This window comes from Stegodyphus dumicola, chromosome 4 (genome assembly GCF_044657685.1).
Source record: "Stegodyphus dumicola isolate Sdum_Otavi_A_Nest chromosome 4, ASM4465768v1".
NCBI lineage: Eukaryota > Metazoa > Arthropoda > Arachnida > Araneae > Eresidae > Stegodyphus > Stegodyphus dumicola.
Genome location: NC_140771.1, coordinates 35,164,467 through 35,188,558, shown reverse-complemented (window position 1 = coordinate 35,188,558; position 24,092 = coordinate 35,164,467). Strand labels below are relative to the sequence as shown.

General features: G+C 30.5%; 1 protein-coding gene across 4 annotated transcripts in view; it reads left to right on the top strand.

Moving 5' to 3' along the window:
* Gcn2 (eukaryotic translation initiation factor 2 alpha kinase Gcn2) overlaps window positions 1-22,821 on the top strand; it is a 40,037-nt gene extending 17,216 nt beyond the window's left edge. For all 4 annotated transcript variants that reach the window (XM_085814720.1, XM_085814719.1, XM_085814721.1 and 1 more), the window contains one exon: window positions 11,252-22,821. In XM_085814720.1, the coding sequence (XP_085670846.1) occupies window positions 11,276-16,012 (4,737 nt within the window). In that variant the 5' untranslated portion in view covers window positions 11,252-11,275 and the 3' untranslated portion in view covers window positions 16,013-22,821. The remainder of the gene's footprint in view (window positions 1-11,251) is intronic.
* The last annotated feature ends 1,271 nt before the right edge of the window (window positions 22,822-24,092 follow it).

Here is a 24,092-nt window from a genome sequence, read left to right as displayed (position 1 = left end):
TTAAGATATATATTAGATTTATATATAGCACTATTCTAACATAGGTATTTTGACACAAAATCGGACTTTTTCTGAAATAACATGTTCCATATTTCGATTCTAAGACTCAAATTATGCCAGAATACCAAGTTTTGTAAAAATCGTACGAGTAGTTTTTAAAATATTAGCTCTCAAAATTTTAACTCCTCAATGTTAATTGAATTTGGTAAATATTTATTAATATCTCTTTTTTTATTAAACTTTTATTATTTTTCCTTTCATATTTCGAAATTTAGGTTCATTCCAAATAAAATTAACCCATTTTTTTTGTGTTTTATTTTTTAAATTTCTATTTTTAAATAATTTTTATAAATTTTTCGAAAAAAATTTTGAATTATAACCTATAAATTTTTAACCATCATCTTAAAGTAGGTGTATTTTTAAGCATATCTACAAAAAATTAGACTTTTTTATTCAAAATTTTCTGAGATATACACGAATTTACATATTTTCGCGTTTTGAAATTTGGCATCTTTTTTTGGGCGATAATAAGGCCAAATGTGGTTTGTGGATTTTTGTTACAGTGAGTTGCCACAGCTATTTTTAACCTTAAATTTCAAGTAAAATTTTACGGAGAATTAATTATATGAAATTTTTCCCTCAATGATGCGTAATAAATGTTTATTAATACTATATGAAAAAACTATTTTTTTTTAAATTATAGATGATATTATTCAAATTTTTAACTTTTTTTTTTTTTTTTTTTAATTTCTCTCTTTCTTCCTTTTTTTAAAAAAAATAAGAGTAAATTTTATGTAGAAGTAAATTTTTACCTACGGCGTTTTATCATTTGCTACTTTACTTCGTTTAAATCGAATTGTCTAAAACTGATAATTTTCGTTTGACGTTTATTTGAATTTTATGAAAATATTTTATGACATTAACTGCATAATTTATTTCTAAACAAACTGTTGCTTATGAAGTGGCTGAAAGAGCGGCTGATACTATCATCCAATATTTTTAAAGCACAGTATATTTTTATAGAAACATAAGATTTAGAATAATGATTTTTATAAAAGTCATATTATGATATAAACATACAACCCTCTAGAGACTGAATTAATGGAAGTTCAATGGTTATGTAGATGATTTGCACCTACTTAATGGCTGGATTAGTCAGCAGATTCTGTGGACAAGTAAGAAAAATTATATAAACGACACCTAACATTCTGGATTCAATTAACAATGAGGATACGGTGTTTATTGAATGAATTTAAGAAGTTTTAAAACATAAAAAATCAACTCATTTTTTATGCTAAAATGTATTTTTGTGTGTAGCGTATTTTCATTATATCAGAATGTAATTGTTAAGAACTGAATCCTAATCATTAGTAATATAATAAGTAATTCTTACGGTTATTAATAAATCTTTCTTATAAAGTAATTGCAAATATTTCAAAAAACTTTCTGTCTGAATGCAAATATTTTTCTATGCAAATATTTTAAATTTTATATTAATCAAGATTGTACACGATATTATTTATTTATACTTCAATTCTTACCGTCAGCTTTAGTAGAAGTTAAAAATAATTATATTTAATTAAAGAATGTCCATCTAAGTTTAGAAACAGCGTATCATAACAGCAAATCAATTATTGGCGCCGTATGTTTCATGTTACTCCCGATTGGCAAGCTACATGATTTTTAATGAGTATTCAGGTTTTGCTAGTAACTTCACTTGGAAATCGTGCTTAAACTAGGTTAGTTGGTTATATGAAAATAGAAAGAACATGGGAGCTATTTGATTAAGATGCTTTCATAGAGAACCTTTGTAAAGAGAACTTAGAAACTACGAAAACCCACCATGCAGCCTGGGTTAGACTTCGCAACAAACGATTAGTATTTATCAATCTTCAAATGCTAGGCAACTGGTGTGGCTACAATTAAATCTCCAATTTAATATTTTACTTGTAAATATTTAGAATATTGTTGTATTCTTAGGCACAAAAGGCAGAATTTAAGTGTTGCTAACTCGTTAGTAAACTACCAAGCCATAGTGCAAATGAATATTCAATTTCTTTTGCAATAATTGTATTCACTTAATATTCTTGGAATATGAGCTAAACAAGGAAAGTTCTCGGAAGATTAAAGAAGTGTTTAAATCCAGTGATATTAGGTTTGTCTTACAAGCTCAGGATCAAAATGATTCTGCAATTGCCCGAGTAGTTGACTTGTAAATGGTTGTGAATTAAGCAGATGACTTTTAATCTTATGTATTCAGTCAGAAAACGTATTCCAAATGTTTTGTATTGCATGACAATGCATCTTTTCATTATTCAATAACCAGTCGGAGAACCGCTTGTGTTCCGAAAATAAGTATGTGAACTCAATCGTCCTACATGTTCTTTAAATTTGCCTTCTTGTGATTTTTTTTCTTTCCCAAAAAACTAAAGTTGCCTCTCAAAGGAAAGTTTTTTGACATTGAAGAGACAAAAGGAGTATGACACCTACTTTTAGAGGCATGTCAAAAACAGATCTCTACAAGCCTTCTCTTCTATTACATGTTGTGCAGTCACACAAAAAGTTGCATCAGCGTAAATTCAATAATCTATTTTTATTACACTCTGATTACTTTATTAACATACAGTGAATATTTACTAAATCTTTTACTTCAGCTTAAGTAATTCGGAATTTTTGACGCAATTGTTGTCGGAACTAGGACTTAGAAGATAAGTCAAATTAAATATTTCGATAACCCAATAAATTCAAGGTCGAAATTTCAATATTTTATTTTCGGAGGGAAGGGAAATTTTTTCAGTTTTGGTCCATTATCCTAAGTAAATTTGCTTCGATTGTTTATTTTTCCATAAAAGCGAAAATTTTATGCATGGTATACATATAACGCATAGCTTCAAATTAAAATTTAATAATATACAGTGTGGTTATAATTAAAGTTCCACATTGAAACGGTCATAAAAGGAAAACTACTGGATCAAATGTTATGAGACTTGGTAATCGTGTAAAGGTGGTCATGGGAATTTATTTTCCGCGAAAAAAAGGAAGTTTGAAACCTCACCACAAGGGTAAAAATGGCGCTGTATGCAATATTTTTAAACGAAATATTGGTCAGAATCTAACTTAACCTTTTGTTACACGGGCTTAATATGTTGTATACCATTAAGAAACTTTGAAGTAAGCAAATTACCATTTAAAGGCTTGAAATTCGATAAAAGCCGAGTGCGCCATCCATGTAAGGAAGAAATTCGTCCGTGAAAACTACGAATTAGCGATTAGAAAATGTGAGATCGCAAATCACTCGCACAAGTACATACAATCTGGAAATCGTTTTCTTACAGATCGCTAATTTGTGATTTTTGAAGCCTGAATTCGGCCCTAAAACACGAAGATATTGATTCAAAACGCTTTTAATCGATTTGGGCCAAAGAAATCCCTCATGTTATCTGTCTATTTCCATTGCATTCTTCTACTGCATTCGGTTGCATAGCAGTCATTCCACACCGTCTGGTGTTGAATGACAGCTAGTTTTATAACTAAACCATTTTTCTCTGAAGAGCAGTCAACAGCTGGACCACTGTGATTGCAGCTCACTTAAAGGCAATGTTAAAATGTTTCGTGATACATGAACTGCAGTAACGTGGCATTTTAGATACTACGATTTTTATGCAGGGCTGCGCCCCACCTCACGTGTGTCGCACAGGCAACATTTCACGAATTAATGTCTTATAGGCCGACACTTTCCCTCTTCCTACCAGACCTCAAACCTCTGTGACATTTGGCTATTGGGTTATCTCAAAAGCACTGTTTATGGTGATAATCTGAACAATTTGGCAGAAATGAAAAATGTGATTCACTGACATGTCCGTAACATTCCTCCTGATATGCTAAGAGCTGCTGTTGAGAATGCAGTAACAGGATTTAACTTGTTTTCGGAATTTCTGGAAGCTACATTGAACATGCTTTGTAACACGTTTTGGAAACTATTAAACACATTTTAAGCAGATGTTTTCATGTCTTATTTCGTTTAACAATATTGCATACCGCGCCATTTTTCCCTTGGTGGTGAGTTTTTGGACTCTTCCCCCCCCCGCGGAAAATAAATTCCTATAACCTCCTTTACACGATTCCCAACTTTGATAACACTTGGTTCGGTAGTTTTCCTTTTATGACCATTTCAAAGTGGAACTTTAATTATAACCACCATGTAAATTCAACTTTAAAAGTGTGACAGTTTGGTTCAAGTCCCAGCTTTAAAAAAATATATATAAATATAATCTTTTATATTGATCATCTTAGAAAGAATGTTTTAACATGCTAATTTTTCTCTCGCGTTATAGATAGTATAAAAAAAAACGTGATCTTTAATATGATTTAGATTGTTGTTTCAGCCGATATATGAATCGGGTCACTCGGTGGAACTGAATAAACCCTGCTGGACTGTTTTATTTCTTTGTCATTTAGAAAAAATCTTTTAATTATATTTGTCCTTTGGACTTCGCTTTAAACTTTATTTATAGTTAAAATGACTAGAAAATGAAAAGCTGTCTTCAGCTGAAACGCAAATCATGTAATTGATATTTAAAAAAAAATTGACAAGAATACAAAATTTATGGAAGTCTAGCAATCGAAAAATCATAATTTTCTTGTGTGAGCACTGAAAATAACTGTAGAAGAAAATTAGGGAGAAAAGTAAGCAAAAATTTTCAGGGAAATTTGGCTGTCAGTCACACCAAGATGTTTCAAAAAGTTGGACGGATTTGAATATACTTTCAGGATACTTCAAAGAATTTAGGTGTCCAAAGAGAAAACACTTGGACGTGTACACCAGCAAATGCCATTAATTGAGCTTGTGTTAACAGAAAAGACAAAAACGATATCATTGCAGATTAAAGTGAAGAGCGACTGGTTTTAGACTATATGGTTGTATAAATTTAAATTACTTTATAGAACATCATATCGTACCATAAATGGAGAATCCCATGATTTTCTCAGTTGAATTATTTGAAGATTCAGGAGTTTATCCAGTGATGTATGTGGATGTCACCTAAAAATGTTTTTTTTTCCCCTCCTGATGAAACAGCGGTCAAGTCGCTGAACACTGGTAGTTCGGTCCGAGGTTCGAATCCCGCAAACGGGCTGGCTGCATGGGCGTTTTCGTGGTTTGTTACGTGTATGCGAGCCCATGTGTAATGTGTATGCGAGCCAGTTTCCCTTAGAAAATCCTCCACGAAGGCATCCCTCCCCTTAGGCAGATAGTCCTAGTGTGCCTTGTCATAATTAAATAAATCAAATCCTCTTGAGGAAACCAGTCTTTCCTTTCATCTCATACCTTCAAAATGCCTCTAAAGACTGATAAAGGCTCTGACCAAATACTGATGAAATGGATTGAATTGGATTATTAAGTTACAGCAAAGCAGGGCTATCTGCCTAAAAGGAAGGATGCCTTCGTGAAGAACTTTCTAAGAGAAACCAGCTGGCATACACGGTACACATGAGAAAATCCACGAAAATGCCCATGCAACCAGTCTATCGAGATCCGAACCTCGGAGTAAACTACCAGTGTTCAGCGACTTTACCGCTCGGCCGTTTGTGGGCCTTTATGAAATGGAAGGTGATAAATTTATTTAAAATGATTGTCAGAAATACCAAGATATTTCGAAAAGTTGGATGCTTTTTAATATACTTTCAGAATGCCTAAAGAAAAAGAGCAAGAATAAAGTAGAATGCCTGAAGAAAAAGAGAAGACAAAATAAATATTTGCATAAAATTTAGTATTTGTATTTTTTTTTTTTTTTTTTTATTTAAACCCTTTTAATCTTATGATATTTGATTCTTGCGATTTCAAAAATAAAGTATTTGACTAAAATATGAATAACATTTTAAGAAACCAAATGTAGGATAAAATTGTGTAAAGCAATGGACACAATGATAAAACTGTTTAAAGCAGTGTATGCAAGTCATCCTAAGTTAAAATGTCGGTTATACATCTCTCTTATTTATATATATCTTTTTTGAACGGAACATTGAAAGGTGTGTTAACTGTGTTTTACTGTATTTTCTCTTTAATATATGCAGTTTTCAAACGCATCGTAGTCTGGGTTACAAAGTATTCTTCCGAAAGAAACGCAATTCAAATAAGTAAAATCAAATTCTGGAAAATTTATATTAATAAATATATTTAAAATGCTCAGTTCAAAGGAATAAATAGAAAATTTTAAAACAATTATCTGAAGAGACAATGCAACACTAACAATTAAAATAAAAGTCTAAAAATTAAAAAAAATACCTAAAATAGTAACTATGACTAAAAATATAGTATAAAGAAAACTATTTGAAAAAAATAAATAAATAAACGATGCACCTTTGATTTAAATTACGCAGTTCGAAAGAGTAAATAGAAATTTTCAAAACAGTTATTCAAACGAAACCATGCAACTTAAACAATTAAAATGAAATTCGAAAAAGAAAAAATTACTTAAAATAATAATTTTGTTTGCAGATTAAAAATATAATATAAAGAATATTATTTGAAAAAAAGGAATGATGGTGACTTTTTTTTCCTCTTACGGGAAAGGAAACTAGGTTGCCGTATCTTAAGAAGTTCGCCAAGTGAACTATTCTTGGCGCAAACTGAAAAAAAAAGTGCCAACATAAATTTGTGAATTTCTCCGTAAATTTCGCTCCAAATTTTACAAATTTTCATATTTAGGCGTAATTTGAGTCGTAGAATCGAAATATGTAAGAACATTGGTATGTTATTTCAGAAAAAGTCCGATTTTGTATCAAAATACCTATGTTAGAATAGTGCTATATATAAATCTAATATATATCCTAAGTTGCGCTTTCGAGACATGAAGAACGCAATTTGAATTTTGTCAATCGGCCCAGTAGAATGGGAGAAATGGAACTGTCCCATTTTTTTTTTTTGAGCAGTGTATATATGTATCTCACATAACTAAAATACGATTAATAGTAGAATGTTAAAAATTTGTACATAGGATTGCTCTAGCATCTAGTTGTGCATCTCCCTTTTTTATAGCAGTTGTCAGGATCAAATGTGTGTGTGTGTGTGTATATGTACAAAGAACTAATTAAATTAGGTAATTTTTTATGCTTAAAAAGCCTCATACCTACACTAAAGGTACTACCCACCTCCCTTAAAAGTCTTTACCCAGGCTTTATTTTTTCAATTGTTATTTATAGTCATGTACTTCAAATTACAGAAGTGTTTTAATGACACAAATATTAATAGTTTGGCAATGTTGAGTTTCAGCAAAGAATGTATTTTGGGCAATGATGAAATCTTGACTTTTAATGGGGTCTCCCTTTTCCTATACTTATATTTGGAAAAGTTTTATTCTCAGTATGAAAAAATATAAATTAGAAGAAGGTTGACTCCCATATGGCAAAATTTGATTGGGGTATTTAATTTCAAAATTTGCAATTTTTTATGTCATTTTCCATTTGCTTTGAAGTATCGGTTAATTACGTTATGATAATTTGAGGAAATAGCTTTTAATGAAGTGCAGCAAAAAGTGTGTGTAATAGATAGGAGTCGTACAAGGAAATCATGTGATGTCCATATCAGATTTTTTTTATTAATAAGTAAATCTATTTCTATTCATTAACGGTTAATATGCTTTTTTTGTAGTTTTGTAGTCATTAGATTTCTTTTTATGTCTACAATTTAGTTGTTAGTGACAACTTGCATTAGACTTTTTAATATTTTAATTATATTTTGGGGAAACATGAGGTAAGTTGGGTTCACATTTGTGTATTAAACTATCAGTAAAGTATGAAAAGTTATGTATATATTGTGAACCTTGTCCTTGATATCATCTCCTGTAGATGATCTTGAAAGTAAATAAATATTAAGCATCACCTGTTTTTAACAATTATCTCCGCAGACAAAAATCATACTGCTTTGGGTTAACTAGTTATATGACATTTCGTTGGCTGCTCATTGTTTGCCTTCTTTTATACAATACTACTTTTTGTTTTGGTTCAAAATATTCTGTAGCATTATTATTACTGTATTATTTTCAGTAAAGTTATATGTAAAGTAAAGTTTGCTAGTGTGACCTGTATAGGCAAAATGCGAACTTTTGTTGAATGTGTATGTAAGTTGAGTGTAGGAAACTGTGTATATTTTAAGGAAGACTATGAAAAAAGAATTATTCTGCATTTTGTTTGCAGATTAAAATATTATTGTAAATATTTATAAAAGCAAACACTTAATGCAGAATATTTTTATTCCTTGATGAAAAGGGGCTCAATGGCATTTTTTCTTGAAATGAATAGAGTTTTTCTACTAAACTAAAATCAGTCTGAGCAGGGGCGTAGCTAGAAGGGGGCAAAATCTGTCCCCGGGCACAGAATCCAAGGGGCACCAAACTGATGTTACGACATTTTAGAATTAAATGTTTTCCATCCTTGGCAAGCAGTAGGGGGTACGAAATCTTCAGTTGTCCCTGGGTGCTGAAAACCCTAGCTACGACTCTGAGTCTGAGGCCGAGTTTTGCTTTTTAAACCTTTTTGGAGTATTAAAGGATTAAATTTCACATTATATAACTTTAATATATTAATTTATCCATTATTATTGATATGTTTAATTATTATATTGTGCTATGGTTGTTAGTATTTAATTGTGTGTGTAAAAAGGAAATGCTTTTTATTTGTGATAAACGATATCCTTTTAACATGTTGTGTTAAAAGGATACCATGTCCCAGAAACTGATATTCTGTATAGTAATACCCAAAACTAAATCCAATATGAGAATTCACAGTTGTTTAATTGAGTACATCTCAAATTGACATGTTTCATTTTTGGGGCATAGGTCTATGAATTTAAAAACATAGGTCCATTTTTTGAATTTCGCATATATGGAATAATTTTTTATCAAATACTGTATGTCTCACATATGAATGTCAATATTTATTTGAATCTGTCCAAGAAAAAAAAACACATTTAAGTTTTATATATATATATGTTACGGTGAAACACCGAAATCTGGTGAATGTCAACATTCACATAGTCGATTGGCATATGTCCAAAATATTTTCCAAATACTCTTATTTCTGACTTACACCGATAAATGTCGACATTCACCATGTACTAATGGTGAATGTTGAACATATAAGAATATTATATTTTCTCCTCCGTAATTCGGTCACGAAAAAACGCACTTGAGATTTAAAATAAGAACATAAGAACTTAAAACACACAGTACATTCAAAATGAGAAAGGAAAATAATAGAAGTTAAAAACTTACTAAATTATGTGATTCAAATCTTATTTATTTCAACAACTTAAACTATTATGACACTTTGAGTTGCACAAGAGGCCCTTGCTTTTAGAACTGCATTTATCTGTGGAACACTTCTTTTTGCAGTAACAGCGTGTACATACACTCCTCTCTTTTTGACCTACACCAGAGCATATCTGTGATTGTCGACATACACCGGTGAGGGTCTGAATGTACAAGAATGTAATGCAATATTCGATCTTTCACCGACGTATTTGGTGAATGTTGACATTCTCCGGTGAAAGTCGACATTCTCCAATTTCGGTCTTTCACGGTAACATATATATAATATTACAAAGATAAATCAAGCCAAAAAAGGAGTATTGATGGAGGACACAAAAAATTGATGTAGGCCACAAAAAAGGCACATAATAATAAAAATAATAAAATTTACTAATAAAACTTATTGAATAATATGATATAGAACAAACCATGGATCTGGTCAATACACAACAATCGTCATATGCGCAGTTGCATGTGTAATTGGGGTAGTATAGCCTATAAACAAGTCAGAAGCTGAGGTCATATGTGTCGTAGCTTATTATAGACCAGAATATAGTATGAGTGCAGTTGTTATGGGCTTCAGTAAATGTGATTATGCCTTTATCACCATCCCACATATGAGTTGTCGGTCTTTTTGAAGAAATTGTATGGCTGATGTACGAGCAGATTGGCAGCAAACATGTTAATTATAGTATTAGTGAATTATGTAACCTTTTTTTTATATCTATAAATGCTTTTCTTTTATCATGAAAATTAAAAAACAAGTTTTTTTAGCTTTATTGTTAGATGTAAGATTTCAGAATTTTTCATTTATTAAGTTGCAGCAGTTCAGCTCTGATTTATGAACTGAAAGCAAGAAAAGGTCATTAGCTCAAACTATAAAAAAGTGCAAAGAGTAATATGAAATTTTTAAGAATGATTGGTTTTAATATTTAACTAGCTCATACTGTAAACAAGGACAGTATCAGGTATATTGTCAAAAACAAAGTTTTAATTTAAATGAAAATAAAATCAATGTGTATAAGCTGTGTATGAAACAAAGAATATGGATAATTTCCAAGAGTTTGTTAATTTTAATATTTAATAAGGAATCTTGCAGACTGAACAAAAGATTCTTTTTAAAAAGGAATGAATTAAATGTGAATTAAATATCTATTTGTTAAGATATCAGTGAAAAATTATATTTTTACTTCATATTATTTAAAAGTATTTAAAATATTTTACTGAGTAAATGTAAGCAAAGAATAATAAAAATGAGTGAAGTTTATAAAATTCTGTTGCATAAAAATGTCATTAAAAATTTAGATAAATTAGAAAATTGGTGAGCTAAATTGAAAGATTTGATGTATTTTTATTTATTAGTATTATCGAATCAAATTCTTTGATGTTTAACTGCTGGTGAAAGGATTTGAAAATAGTAAGTAATTGAAATGAATTTGAATTTAAAATATATATGACTTTAAAAATGTGGCAGCAATTTTCTGTTAAATGCTCTATAAATGTATCGTGTCTTATGAATCTTTAGGAGTGTCAATAAAGGGAAAATGCAGATCCAGATTTGATAAAGCCCTAAGTTATTTGAGATATGGGGCCCTTTATCAGTCTGTTATAATATATTTTAATACTATTTATACTATATTTTAAGAATAGTGAAATGTTAACTTATAATATAAATGAGAGAAATTACATTCGTTTAAAAAACAAATTAATGTAGTAAAACTTTCAAGCAAATTGTTCTTGTCATCTTTTTAATATATTAGTTTCATTAATTTTTTATATGAGATTTTCTGACTTTAATAACATAATGATACTTTATGTCCTGTTGAATGTTAAATCTCATTTACACTTTTTTCAGGCATAATGTAAGTTTTTGTTTTTTTTTACAAATGCATAACAAATTTTACAGTTTATGTTAAATTGCTAAATTTGACTTCTTTATTTTTTAGATATCTTCATGATTTTAAATCATTATGAATAAAATCATCGAAGACGAAAATTTTAGAGAACGCCAAGATAATGAATTCTTATCAATAACTGCTATATTTCCTGATGAAGCCAAAGATTTGAGGAAAAATAAAAACTCTGAAAAATGGATGCCACTTGAAATGGAAATAACAGTATATCCAGAAGAAAGCATGACTGGTGGTAAAGAGTGCAATACCCAAGTAAGCCTTTATGTCAAGTGCTCTGAAAAATATCCCAATTCTCCACCTTATATTGATTTTAGGAATTCCAAAGGCATTTCTAATCAAGATTTATCGTGCTTAAAATCAGAACTACTAAGTAAATCAAATGAACTAGTTGGAAGAGAAGTTATTTTAGAACTTGTTTATCATACAAGATCATTCCTTTATTCTCATAAAAAGCCTCATTATAATTCGTTTTTTGATGAAATGGTGTGTAACAATTTGAGAAAAGAACGGGAAGAAGCAGAGCGTTTGAAAAAACAAAAACAAGAACAAGAAACTCTAGAGTATCAGAAGCTTTTAGCTATTGAGCAAGAAAAGCAGCGTAAGATGGAAGCTTTGAAAGATGCTAACAAGAGAACAAGGTTTGCAGATGAAATTGTTGGTGGAGGTTTCTCCATGGGAGATTACAGAGCACGAAAAAATTCTGTCTCTCGTCAGAGGAGTCGGAGTACATCCATTGGAAAAGACATCTGCTGTAGTGAAAATGAACTACAAGTAGAATGCAAAGAAATACTGAATACCAAACTTAAATTTGTAGGGAGAAAGGAATTTGCTATCACCTGTGGACGTTGTTTAGGACATAATGAAAAAGGATGTGTTACTTATCTTGGATTGGATACAGCAAATGGTACTTTTGTATGCATAATCAAGTGGACATTAAATTTTAATGCAAGTCATAAACTAAAAGGGGAAGAATGGGATGCTCTTCAAAAGGAACAAAGCAGTTATTTAAAACAAATTGCTGCAATTGAGCAGGAGTTCAAATCTTTAAGACAAGTCAGTTATAAACATCTTGTGCATTACTTGGGAATGAATTATATTTCTAAAAAAGACAAAATTGTTATTTATGTGCTGCAGGAATATGTTTCAGGTTGTACTATTTCCCATATGTCTAATGTTTGTCGCCTCACCATCCCACAAGTGCAGCATTACACTCGAGAAATTCTTGAAGCTTTGAGGTATTTACATGATAATTCTATTGTTCATAAAAATTTACGAGTTTCTAGTTTGTTTATAGACTGTAAAGGACTTATAAGGTTGTCAGATTATAGTTTGGATAAGAGATTATATGATCTGTATAGGACACTAACAAAAGAACAAGAAATAGACAAATATCCACCAACCATAGGAAAAGGAGGGAAGAAAAGTGACATTTATCGACTGGGTGTGGTCTTGCTGTCTCTTATTGATGAATCTCCATTGAAAATGTTACCTGTGAATATTCCAGATTACATCAATCCAACTTTTAAGGACTTCCTGAATAAATGCTTATTACATGATGAACATGAGCGTTGGTCTGCAGAACAATTATTATCACATCCTTTCTTAGCATTCCCGTCTGCACATGTTATGTTACCTAAAGAAATTGAAATCAAGGATGAAGATGATGATGAAAATTCTATAAACTCATTATTGAATGATGAAGCCATTCAAGGATCACGATTGCATAATGAGTTTGATATTTTAAAGATTTTGGGTAAAGGTGGATTTGGGCATGTGTGGAAAGTGAAAAACAAACTAGACTCTCGAATCTATGCACTTAAAAGAATCCCTTTAAATCCTTCAAATAAGCAGTTAAATCGTAAAATCAAACGAGAAGTGAAACTTCTCTCGAGATTAAATCATGAAAATATTGTTAGGTATTATAATTCATGGATAGAAGCAACACCAGAAATGGATCATATGCATCAAAATAATGAAAGCTTTAACCCTGGAGACAGTGTAAAAAAAACTGAGTCATTTGGTAAAACCAGCTCATCTGTTCAGTGGGACATTCATGATAAGGCTGTGTCTTCTTCAGAAGAGGATGAGTGTGATGATGAAGATGAAGATGATGATGATTTCATAGTTTTCATGTCAGAAAATTCTAAGAATAATAAGCAAAATAGTGAAAAAATAATAAATATGGATGAGAGTTCTACTGTTGAGAATTCTACTTTAGAATCAGAACATGGCCATTCAACATGCCGAGTGAGGCAGTATATGTACATTCAAATGGAATTTTGTGAGAAAAGTACTCTTCGAACTGCTATTGATAATGGTTTGCATAAGGATGTTTCCTTGGTATGGCGTTTGTTTCGTGAAATTGTAGAAGGTTTGCATCACATACATCAACAAGGTGTCATTCATAGGGATCTAAAGCCTGTTAATATTTTTTTGGATTCAAAAGATCATGTGAAAATTGGGGATTTTGGGCTAGCTACTGATGTTATTTCAAAGCCTATTGCCAGTGATGTACCCTCTATTGACCAGGACAATCCTTCTCGCTCTGAAGCAGATGATGGAACTCAGACAGGGAAAGTGGGTACTACATTCTATGTGGCTCCTGAGCTTGCATCTTCTTTTAAAGTGAGTTACAGTCAAAAAGTTGACATTTACAGTCTTGGCATAATTTTTTTTGAAATGTGCTATCCGCCTCCAGTGACGAATATGGAAAGAAACATAATAATTTCAAATTTGCGGCATCGAGATATAATTTTCCCTTCTCAAGCTGATGAAATCCTAACTGATGAAATGCGACAAATAATTGCTTGGCTTTTACAGCATGATGTTACAAAGCGACCAAGCTCTAATGAATTAATAACTTCAAAATATATTCCACCCTTGTTAATGGAAGAAACTGAATTAAATAGTTTACTGCATACTACTGTTTCAAATCCCCAGAGCAGGATGTACAAACATATGATCAGTGCTTTATTTGATCAAGAAGTTTCAACGGAATTTGATTTTACTTATGATGTAGATGTTTTTAGAAGCCAAAGTTTAAAAAGTAAACCTTCTCAAATTTTCAGTAATGTTGTTGATTTGCTACATAAAATAATGAGAATTCATGCTGCAGTTTCATTTTCAGTACCAACACTCATGCCTAAGTGTTCAGCTATTGAAAATGAAAACTCTGTTCATATAATGGAGCATGGTGGTGGAATTGTGATGTTGCCATTTAATTTGAGGATTCCATTTGCACGTTACATTGCCAGAAGAGAAATTGATCATTTAAAACGTTTTTCTCTAGAAAAAGTTTTCAGGCAGCAGAAAGTTTTTGGCTGTCATCCCCGAGAACAGTACGAATTTGCTTTTGATATTGTCTCTCCTACTCCTGATTCCTTTATGCCAGATGCTGAAATTCTGGCTGCCGTTTCAGAAATAATTTGTGAATTTTCATCTTTAGAAACAAGAAATTACTACATTCGTTTAAATCATGCATTGTTATTAAAATCCCTCTTTATGTATGCAGAAGTTGATGAAACACTAGAAACTGAAATATGTAAACTGGCTGGTGAGCAAAAGAATAAGACTGTTACTAAAGCTTTATTGTCTGATGAACAATGCAACTTTGAAATTAGTCAACGGTCAGTCAGTAGGTTAAGTCAGTTTATTGAACTGGAAGAAAGTATAGATAAAATATCCACTTATTTACATCCTGTGACACAAAAGAAAGGAAGAGCATGTCTTTTAGCTAAAAGTAGTCTTAAAGAATTAAATAATATTGTTTCCTTAGCTCAGGCTTTGGGGGTGAAATTGCCGATTGTCATATGTCCTGGATTAGCTCATAATATTACTCTATTTTCAGGAATGATATTTCAGTGTGTGTGCAAATTAAAAGCTTCCAAAAAGAAAAATAATCTGGATATTTTAGCTGCTGGTGGAAGATATGATAAATTAATCCAATCATTTAAATTGAAAACTTTATCAGAAAGTGGAAAGTCATCGAACCAGTCAGGAGTAGGTGTTAGCATAGCTATTGAAAGCATAGTTGCTGCTGAAGTGGAAGCCAACGAATCTCAAGAATCAGGGGTGGCAGACTTTCTTATTCATTCTGAAGATGCTGGTATTTCTTCAGAGAAAGCAGCTTTAATGAAAGAATTATGGAACTTAGGTATCAGAACAACAGTTTTGTACGATAAAAATATGACTTTGAATGATGCTGCAGACTTTTGCAGAAGTCATGGAATTCAGCACATTTTAGTTTTACGAAAAGAAGAGCCAGGAATCATTAAAATCCGTTCCATTGAGAAAGACAGAGTCTATGAGAAAAAGATTATCCATTCTGAAGTAAAAGATAATCTACCTAAATTATGTCCCAAGCTTTTCACTGAAAACTGCCAGACAAAAGTTGATAATACTCGCAATTTTTCTTTGGCAAATTCTTCTTCTAATTCTGTGTCAATGAATGTGCATTTCTTGCCCCAAGATAAAACACACAGTAATCGCAAGCGAGAGCAAAATATTAGAACACATGTCATATCTACCTTACAAGTCTCCTCTAGTCGATCATGGGAATTGATCCCAGTTGATTTAAAAATGCCAGTTATTGGAACTATAATATCTCAGTGCGATATTTCTGCAAGTGTTGACACAATCCAAAGGAGTTTTGATGATATTATTGATGAATTTACAAAATATAAAAAGTATCTTTCACAATTATGTGAAGAAATCTGTGATATAAGAACCAAAAAAACAAATTGTGCTATTGTTTTATATAGTCTCCCAGACAATAATTTCAGGGTCTTGCTTTAACTTTTTTGACCTAATTTTGTGTTTAAGAAAAGTACAATTTTACATGTATATATATAGATATATATTTTCATCTTTATTTTTTATACATTTCAGATTCAAAATGTATTTTTCATACATAAATGACCTAGTATTGATTGTTTTTACTCTACTAGGTTAATACTTCATTTTAAATTCATATCTTGTTCTCACATTGAAACTGCGATAATTTGAAACTTGAGAATTATTGGCATCATTATAATGTTTTAATGTATAGTATTTTCAGATTGACCACCAGTGGTCTATTTGGTTCAGAGCCAATTTTTATGTGTTGTAATCATATAGACAACTGCTGACACTTTTCTTTGGTTGTATATAATTAAGTTTATTTATTTATTATTTTAATCTTTGACTTTTCCATCTCTCCCCCTCCCCCACCCTCATCATGACTAAAGATATATTTGGGTCAGTTGTGATTAATAGCAAATGTATGTAAGCATGAATCATGATTTTAAAATATATCGAAAGCATTGTTTTGAAGATTACTTCAAAATAATGCTCTTAAATACATTTACAGGCATTTTTATTGTCATCTTCAGTGTTATTTGCCTAATGATAGGCATGATTCACATTTCATTTTCATTTTCCTCAAGTGTTAGCCTTGTAGTACTTGGAATAAATTAATAAACTATTAATTTATTTTAACTGTGTATTAATTATATTTTACAGAAATAATTTAGATATTCCTCTTTCCTTGACTTTGTTGTTCAAAACTTTTTAGCATAACTCAATATAAATACTTTCCTTCATATGACGGGTTCTTTGCTCAAAACATTTTTGATCCAGATGGTTCCCCAAAACAGTATCTTTTGGATTCTTCTGCAGCAGATATATCACAACATATGTATGTATCAGAAATGCTGTGGATATCTTGCAAACGTGTATTATCTAGCATATCTGGATAATACATATTTGTTTAATATTTATATAGATGCTGAAGATTTGCCAATAGTCAGATATGAATAAGAGGTCAAATGTATGGCTAATTAAATATATATGAAAAAGAAAATTCCTTTCTGTATTTCTCCCCCCCCCTTTTCTTTCTTTCTTTTTCTTTAAGTTAACATTGTTGATTTTATGAAGTAACAATGTTTCAAAACTTCTTTGGTCTGGACGTATAAATATTTTTTATAGTTTCAAAATTGGTAAAAAATAATATTTCGTGAGCCTTTTTTCTCAAAATACACCTGCACTTCTTTTTATAAGGAATGCATTTTTTTAAAAAAGCTCACTCTATATGTGTTACTAACTAGTGAAGAAGGATACTCCTTAACCATCCAAAAGAAGTTGTGACAAAAGACTAAACAGCTCCAAGAGAAGATTCTATACTTTTTAGAACATATTCTAGTATATTCTGCATTTTTTCCATTTATTTTTACTGCAATATGCAAACATTTAACTACTAATACACTCAACATATTGCAAAAACTGTTGCTCAATGATTTCAACATTATTTTATATACAATCTGGCTAAAATAAATTCCACATTCAGTGGCTAGATAGTCGAATACTTGATCAAGCTGGATGTTTAATATGTAATATCCTGATGACCTAGGTATTTCTTTTACCACTCACCCAAAGTGCCAAGAAAAGTTTGCTGCCATGCCAAAAACCTTTTGACCAACAGTGTAGGAATCTTTCTGGTGTCACAAATGTAACTTATGATACAGTGAACCCACTGCCAGTACAAAAGCCTTTCTTCCTCTGGCAAATTTTTCGTTTCTTGGAAGAATGCAATAGCTTAGCATGATTTTCATGTGATGGTAAGTTGAGAAGTTGAATTTGGAAGGGTGGGATTTTATGGGGAAAAAAAATGGTACTTATTGGTTATAGGGACTATATGTTGACGAATTCTTTTCTGAGTTATCGGCAACACGAACATTGGTGATATTTTCCGATATAATTCCATATATTCAATTCATTCAAAACATATTTGAAGTATAATGTGTTTAATAAGTTTTACTTAAACAAAAGTGTTGTGATCTGTTACTAGGAATAACAACAGATATTCGATACAAACTTTATAATCAAAATTTAAATTATAATGGTAATGGATAAACATTACTTACAAACAAATTATTGTTCCATCAAAATTTGTGGCCACCTTAACTCAGCTATTGCAGATAAAAGTTCACAAAATTTATCACTAAGGGCTACACACTGCCACACAAATTCTGCAAGATAAGAGTCCAATTGATGTCTCGCAGTTCCTCTATGCTTCTTATTCCACCATTTCACAGATCCCCACAGCCTTTCTATGGTTGCGTATGCGCTCCAGTTTCCGGATCTGTGAAGTTAAACTGATGGTTCACTTTCAAAATGATCAAAGCCACCTTTTTCTAATTCTCCAGTTTTGTAGCCACAACAGGACTCTGAAAATATCTTTGAGCCATCCTCCGTATGTGCAGTAATTTCTTGGAAAAGCATACTTGCTTTCCGATTGGACACTGCTATGAGAAGGCATTTCTTCGTTTCCCAGGAAATGCCACCAAACACCCATTGCTCGGGTAGTAATCAGCTACAATTACATTTCCGTTTTGAGAACAGACTTCAATTACCTTTTCCTCCGATCTTCTTCATCAGTCACTTCTGCAAGTATTGGAAGCAAATTTCCCTCATATAATTGTTCCATTCTACAGAACTTTCTGGGCTGAAATCCATCTGACATTATCACAACAACAGAGAAATAAGTTCCTCAGCCCAACAGTAATTAAAGTGTAAGGCTTCTGTAAATGGAATCCTCGATCCCCCACACCATTCTTAATATGAAAACTGACAATGTTACACTTCCAGTGGCACTTCTTAGTTACTTGTAACCACATTGCATGACTGTTTGGGCAAAAATGATTTTGTAGTAAAATGTTTTCATCTTAGAAGAAACATATAACATCTTCTTCCTGAGCAAATTCCAGATTTTCATCATTGTCGCAAAATAGCAGCAAAGCCTAAATAATGAATAAAATGGCACTAAATTTGAACAAACTGCTATTAATAAGTTGCCAATTTTTTAATATAAGCACCACCTGCATAACCAGAATCTGGCACTGTTTCTATGTGTGGCTGAACTTGGTTTCATGGTCCCTATAACTGATAAATAACAAAAAAAATCACAGTTTTTATTATTTTGTTTTGCTTATGGTATTGCTGTATCATTTTGTGGTGAATGTCGCAGAACTTAATCTTGAAATTGACGAGTACTCTGACTTGATATTGATTGAATCATTATATATATTATATGTTTTAAATTTAACAAACATTCTCTGTTCATAAAAAGCAAATTTAAAGTTAATTAAATTTTAAATAATGAAATTTAAAATTTAATTTAACTTAACTATTTATTATTTTGAAACAATTATATGTTTTAAAGTTAGTTAAAATGTAAATTTATTTTTGTATAAAAATGCAGGAAACAATAAAGCACAAATGTGCACATAAATCTTCATTATTTTAAGGTACATTCTTAAGCAGGGTACATTTCTCTTATCTGTAGAAAAGAAAACAAGGAGATAAAGAGACACATCAGGCCGTGATACTGATTCTACTGCATATTAGGCAGTGATACTGATTTAGTTCTTAAAAAGACAAAAAATGTAATAAGCAATTAAATTTTGTATGTTTGCTGAAAAGAAAAAAAGTAAAAGAATGAATTACAATATCAGAAATAAAATGCTAAAAAAATTTACTGAATTTAATTGTAGATTCATTTTGAAGCAGCTCAAAAATTAAATTACTTTAGTTTAATAGAAGTCATTATATATTAGATTCTATCTGTTTTGTTCTGAATTTTTTGCAAACAAAGAATTACAAATTAATGTTTTTGGTAGTTTTCATTAGCATATATATCATCACATTTCCATTATGTGTGTGTTTTTTTTAATAGCATTACATCTTTTCCTAATTATATTTTTCTGCCTACTACTTCTAGTGGTAATTAAAATTGTTTTTATAGGGATCATGTTCCATCTGAACTGCAATTACTTTCTTTGTCCTTTCTGGTGCTAATTTTATTTATTTATTTTTTTTTACAAATATATTTATATCTATTATATATTACAAATATATACAAATTATTGTAACTTGCGAGCATTGGTGGTCATTTTGAAATAAATAAAATTTTATTATGTAAAATGAAAAAAGATTGTTCCAGGTGCATTAATTAGTTTATTATCTTATTTATATGTTATATATAGCTGTTCTTTGTTTTATGTGATTAATAAATTCTTCTCATACATATATACATATTATTTTCATATACCAGAATCACATTAAATAAATAAAAGAATTAGTATACAAAATCAAATGTATGTTAGATTAAGGGGTCATTTGTGTGTCCATGCCTGAATTTTCAGTATTATTTGAGAAGTCAAACTTTAATCTTAAATTTCAAATGAACTTACGTTGTGCCATTATGATTTTATATTTCTCTTTTGAACAGCTGTTTTTTATATGAAATGTTAGTCTGTTCTTCCCATTTCTTTTTTATCTGCCGCCCACCAGCGGCCGAGCGGTAAAGTCGCTGAACACTGGTAGTTCGGTCCGTGGTTCGAATCCCGCGAACGGGCTGGCTGCATGGGTGTTTTCGTGGTTTTCCCCATGTGTAACGTGTATACGAGCCAGTTTCCCTTTGAAAGTCCTCCACGAAGGCATCCCTCCCCTTAGGCAGATAGCCCTAGTGTGCTTTGCCATAATTAAATACACCACCACTTTTTTATCTGCCCGCCGCCCCCCCCAAAAAATATTTTTGCAGTCTCTGATCTTTTTTTGATATACTGATACCTAATTGTATACGTAATACCTTTTATTGTGTATTTGTACACAATTTTTCCATTCCAATATTTCATGAGTGCTATGAATTCATATTCACAATATTATGTTATTTGGCAAGCCAAATGATTTATACCACCCACTTATTGAAGCGTGGGCTTTCTTTCAATCATTACGTTTTCTCATTCAAATTTTCTAGTAATTTAAGATATAATGTTGAGATTGAGATTTTTAATTCCCTTATAGTATTACTATTTTTCAAAATTTTTTATATGCATTGTTGGAAATATATTTACCTAAACTGGTTAAGTTTAGGGGTTAAGATAACTTAAACTGGATTGGGGGGGGAAGAGATTTCAAATTTATATCTAATGCAATACAGATGTCCTCAATAATGAATAGAAAGTACTACATAATAGTGTGATAAGAAGACTAGTTTTTGTGAACCATTTTTCAACTCACACTAGTTAAATGTTTTTACTGCATAAGAGAACAGAGACAGTGTTTGATCATATTAATTTAAATTTACTTTTATCAAAATCATATAAAGTATAGCTATATATAGTGTCAGGTGATAATTATTATTTAGATAAATAAAAAAAAATTAAAGAGGATGATGAGCAACAGAAGGAATATCTTTTCCAGTGCCTGTTTGAAATTTTTAAAGTGATTGCCTCTAGAGGCAATGATATGTTGAAGATATATCATATAATTTTTTATGGTGCTTAGTAAATTGCTGCTGTGGAGAATATCAAAAGCTTTAAGAGTGTCTGTTTTGAGATATTCAACTGATTTTAAGTCTTTGTGAAAGACCTTATTTTTTCATACAGGCTCGCAGAAAATAATCAAGCAGACATGCATTTGAGAAGTATGGAGGTTAGTGTATGCTGTCAAGATAGTGATATAGATAATCTCAGACTATGACTGTTGTTCTGAATTTAGAACAGATAGTATCTAAAACAGCTCACATTATGTAAAAGGGCGTTTCATTCTGTTCAAAATCAATGGTCTCCGATTCATACCTAACACTTGAATCTGAAAACGTCCTTTTTGTGAAAAATCCTATCTCAAATAACAGTCACAATGTCTTTGTTAAAATAGAGATTGTGATTTGATCACACAAAAACAGTCCAAACTGTGACCTTTTTGAGAAATATTATGTATTTTCAATCTGTTACTGCTTTGGAAGCAATAACTTCCAAAATTTCATCAGTTAATGGGCTTTCATTTGAAACAGACACTTGAGAAGTTCTATCTGTTTATTTGTTACTGCCCTGTTTATGTAAACATTTTTGTTTGTCTAAAATATAATCAGCTTGTATTATCATAGTAGATGCTTAGTAATTTGCTAAGATTTGGAAATATTAATGATGAGTGAGAAAAGTAATAATAAATCAAATTGTAGATTTCTGATTCTAGCCAAAAGATTTGAGTGAGATTTAAACAAATTAAAATGAGAATTCAAATTTCTCATTTTTCTGCTAAAAACTGTGATTTATTAATATTATAGAACCATAACTTATTCTGTAAATAATGAAATAATACAGAAGTATGTAAAATGTAATGAATAGTTTCTTTTGCATAAAATGGAGTTTTATTGTCTTTGAGTTATTAAAATTGTTATAAAACTTGCAAGGTTTTGTGCTGACTTCTGTTTTGGGAAGAATTCTTTAGAAATAAACAGATTCGTTTTAAGTAGGCATTCACATCAAGCAAAAAGCCTTGATATGAAAATGGTACATTTAAAGAACCAATGTCATAATCTTGAAGCATTACTCATTCACCAAATATGAGTTATCCTGTCTTGATGAAGGAAGATGATATCAAATTTTCTTTTAAAATGCAATAAAATTAGTAATTTATTTAAAAAAATTTCAGTGCTTCTGTTATATTCAAAATTTTCGTTTCATTGTTTTAGATTTTGGTATAGATTTATTCAGTTTTCAATTTTTAACTTATTTCATGACTTTTCCCCCCTTTTGTTATGTACTACCCTTTTTTATGTTATAAAGATGTTAATCATTATTCTCCAATATTTTGTTTTTAAAAATAACTTATTATATTGACTAAAATGATTAGTATCATATTTAATTACACTTTAAACAAAAAGGTAAATCTATGGTATTCTGTTTATTATAAAATTAGATAATTTTGCTTTTCATTTTCTGCATAAAGATTTCAAAAGATCATAGGCTACCTAAATTTTCATAATTCTATTAAAAAGTATTTAATCCATCTAAAAAAATATTTTGGATTTTAAAATATGAAATTTCAACTACTTTTCTAACTATTCAATGGAAATATAATACAATTCCTAGCATTATAAAGCTACATACTATAAAAAATAAATTCTGAGATAAAGGGCATAAAAACATTTGACAGTGATAATTAGAATAGAATCAATTAAAATTGATAAATTTTTGAAGGGACATAGATACTTAGAAATTTGACTGTATGATGAACATAAGAATAAAAAAATGACTTCTGTAATATTTACTAATGAAATTAATTATTACACTTCATAAAAAATTATATATATTAGCCATTCCAAAAGGAATAGTAAGAAAATAAAGTAGTACTCTTATTAATAAAAATGAAAAAAATGTTTTATGTAAATTTTATGAAGGGAAAAGATACCGTAATTGTTGACATGTGTAAAGAAAAGCTGTATCTGCAAAAATTAAATTGATTTACCCTTAAATTATAGATTCAGACCAACTATCACCATATGAAATTAAGTGATCATCAATTTTTTTATGCAGTTGAATATTGCAGCATCATATGGATCTCTTTCCACATATGAGTGAATTACTTGAAGCTTCGACTTATCAGTTTTTCAAATCAAAGAATTGAAATACCTTTTTTCTTTGTGATTTTACAAAAAATCTGAATTTTTTTTGCCTCTAAAGATTAAAAATCTGGATCATCAATTAAGAATAAATAATGAATCTAGCTATACAGTAAACACAGCTAAAATTATTAATTATTAATTAATGCCAAAAAATACAGTTACTGTATTTTCACCTTCCAGATTACATCATTCATCTGTCACCTTTTCCAGATATCCTGCTTTATTTCATTGCAGCAAAATTCAAATTTAATATTGCACTTCAATGTTGTAGATCTCCAGCAAACACAACCAAACATAATTACATGAAACTTCAAATGTGGTACTGCTTGAAGGTTGTAAATTAATTTTCAAAGATAATTTGAAGCCAGCAGACAGTAGACATTACAAAAATATTTGTAGCTTGCATTTTGCTTTTGATAAATTTCATAG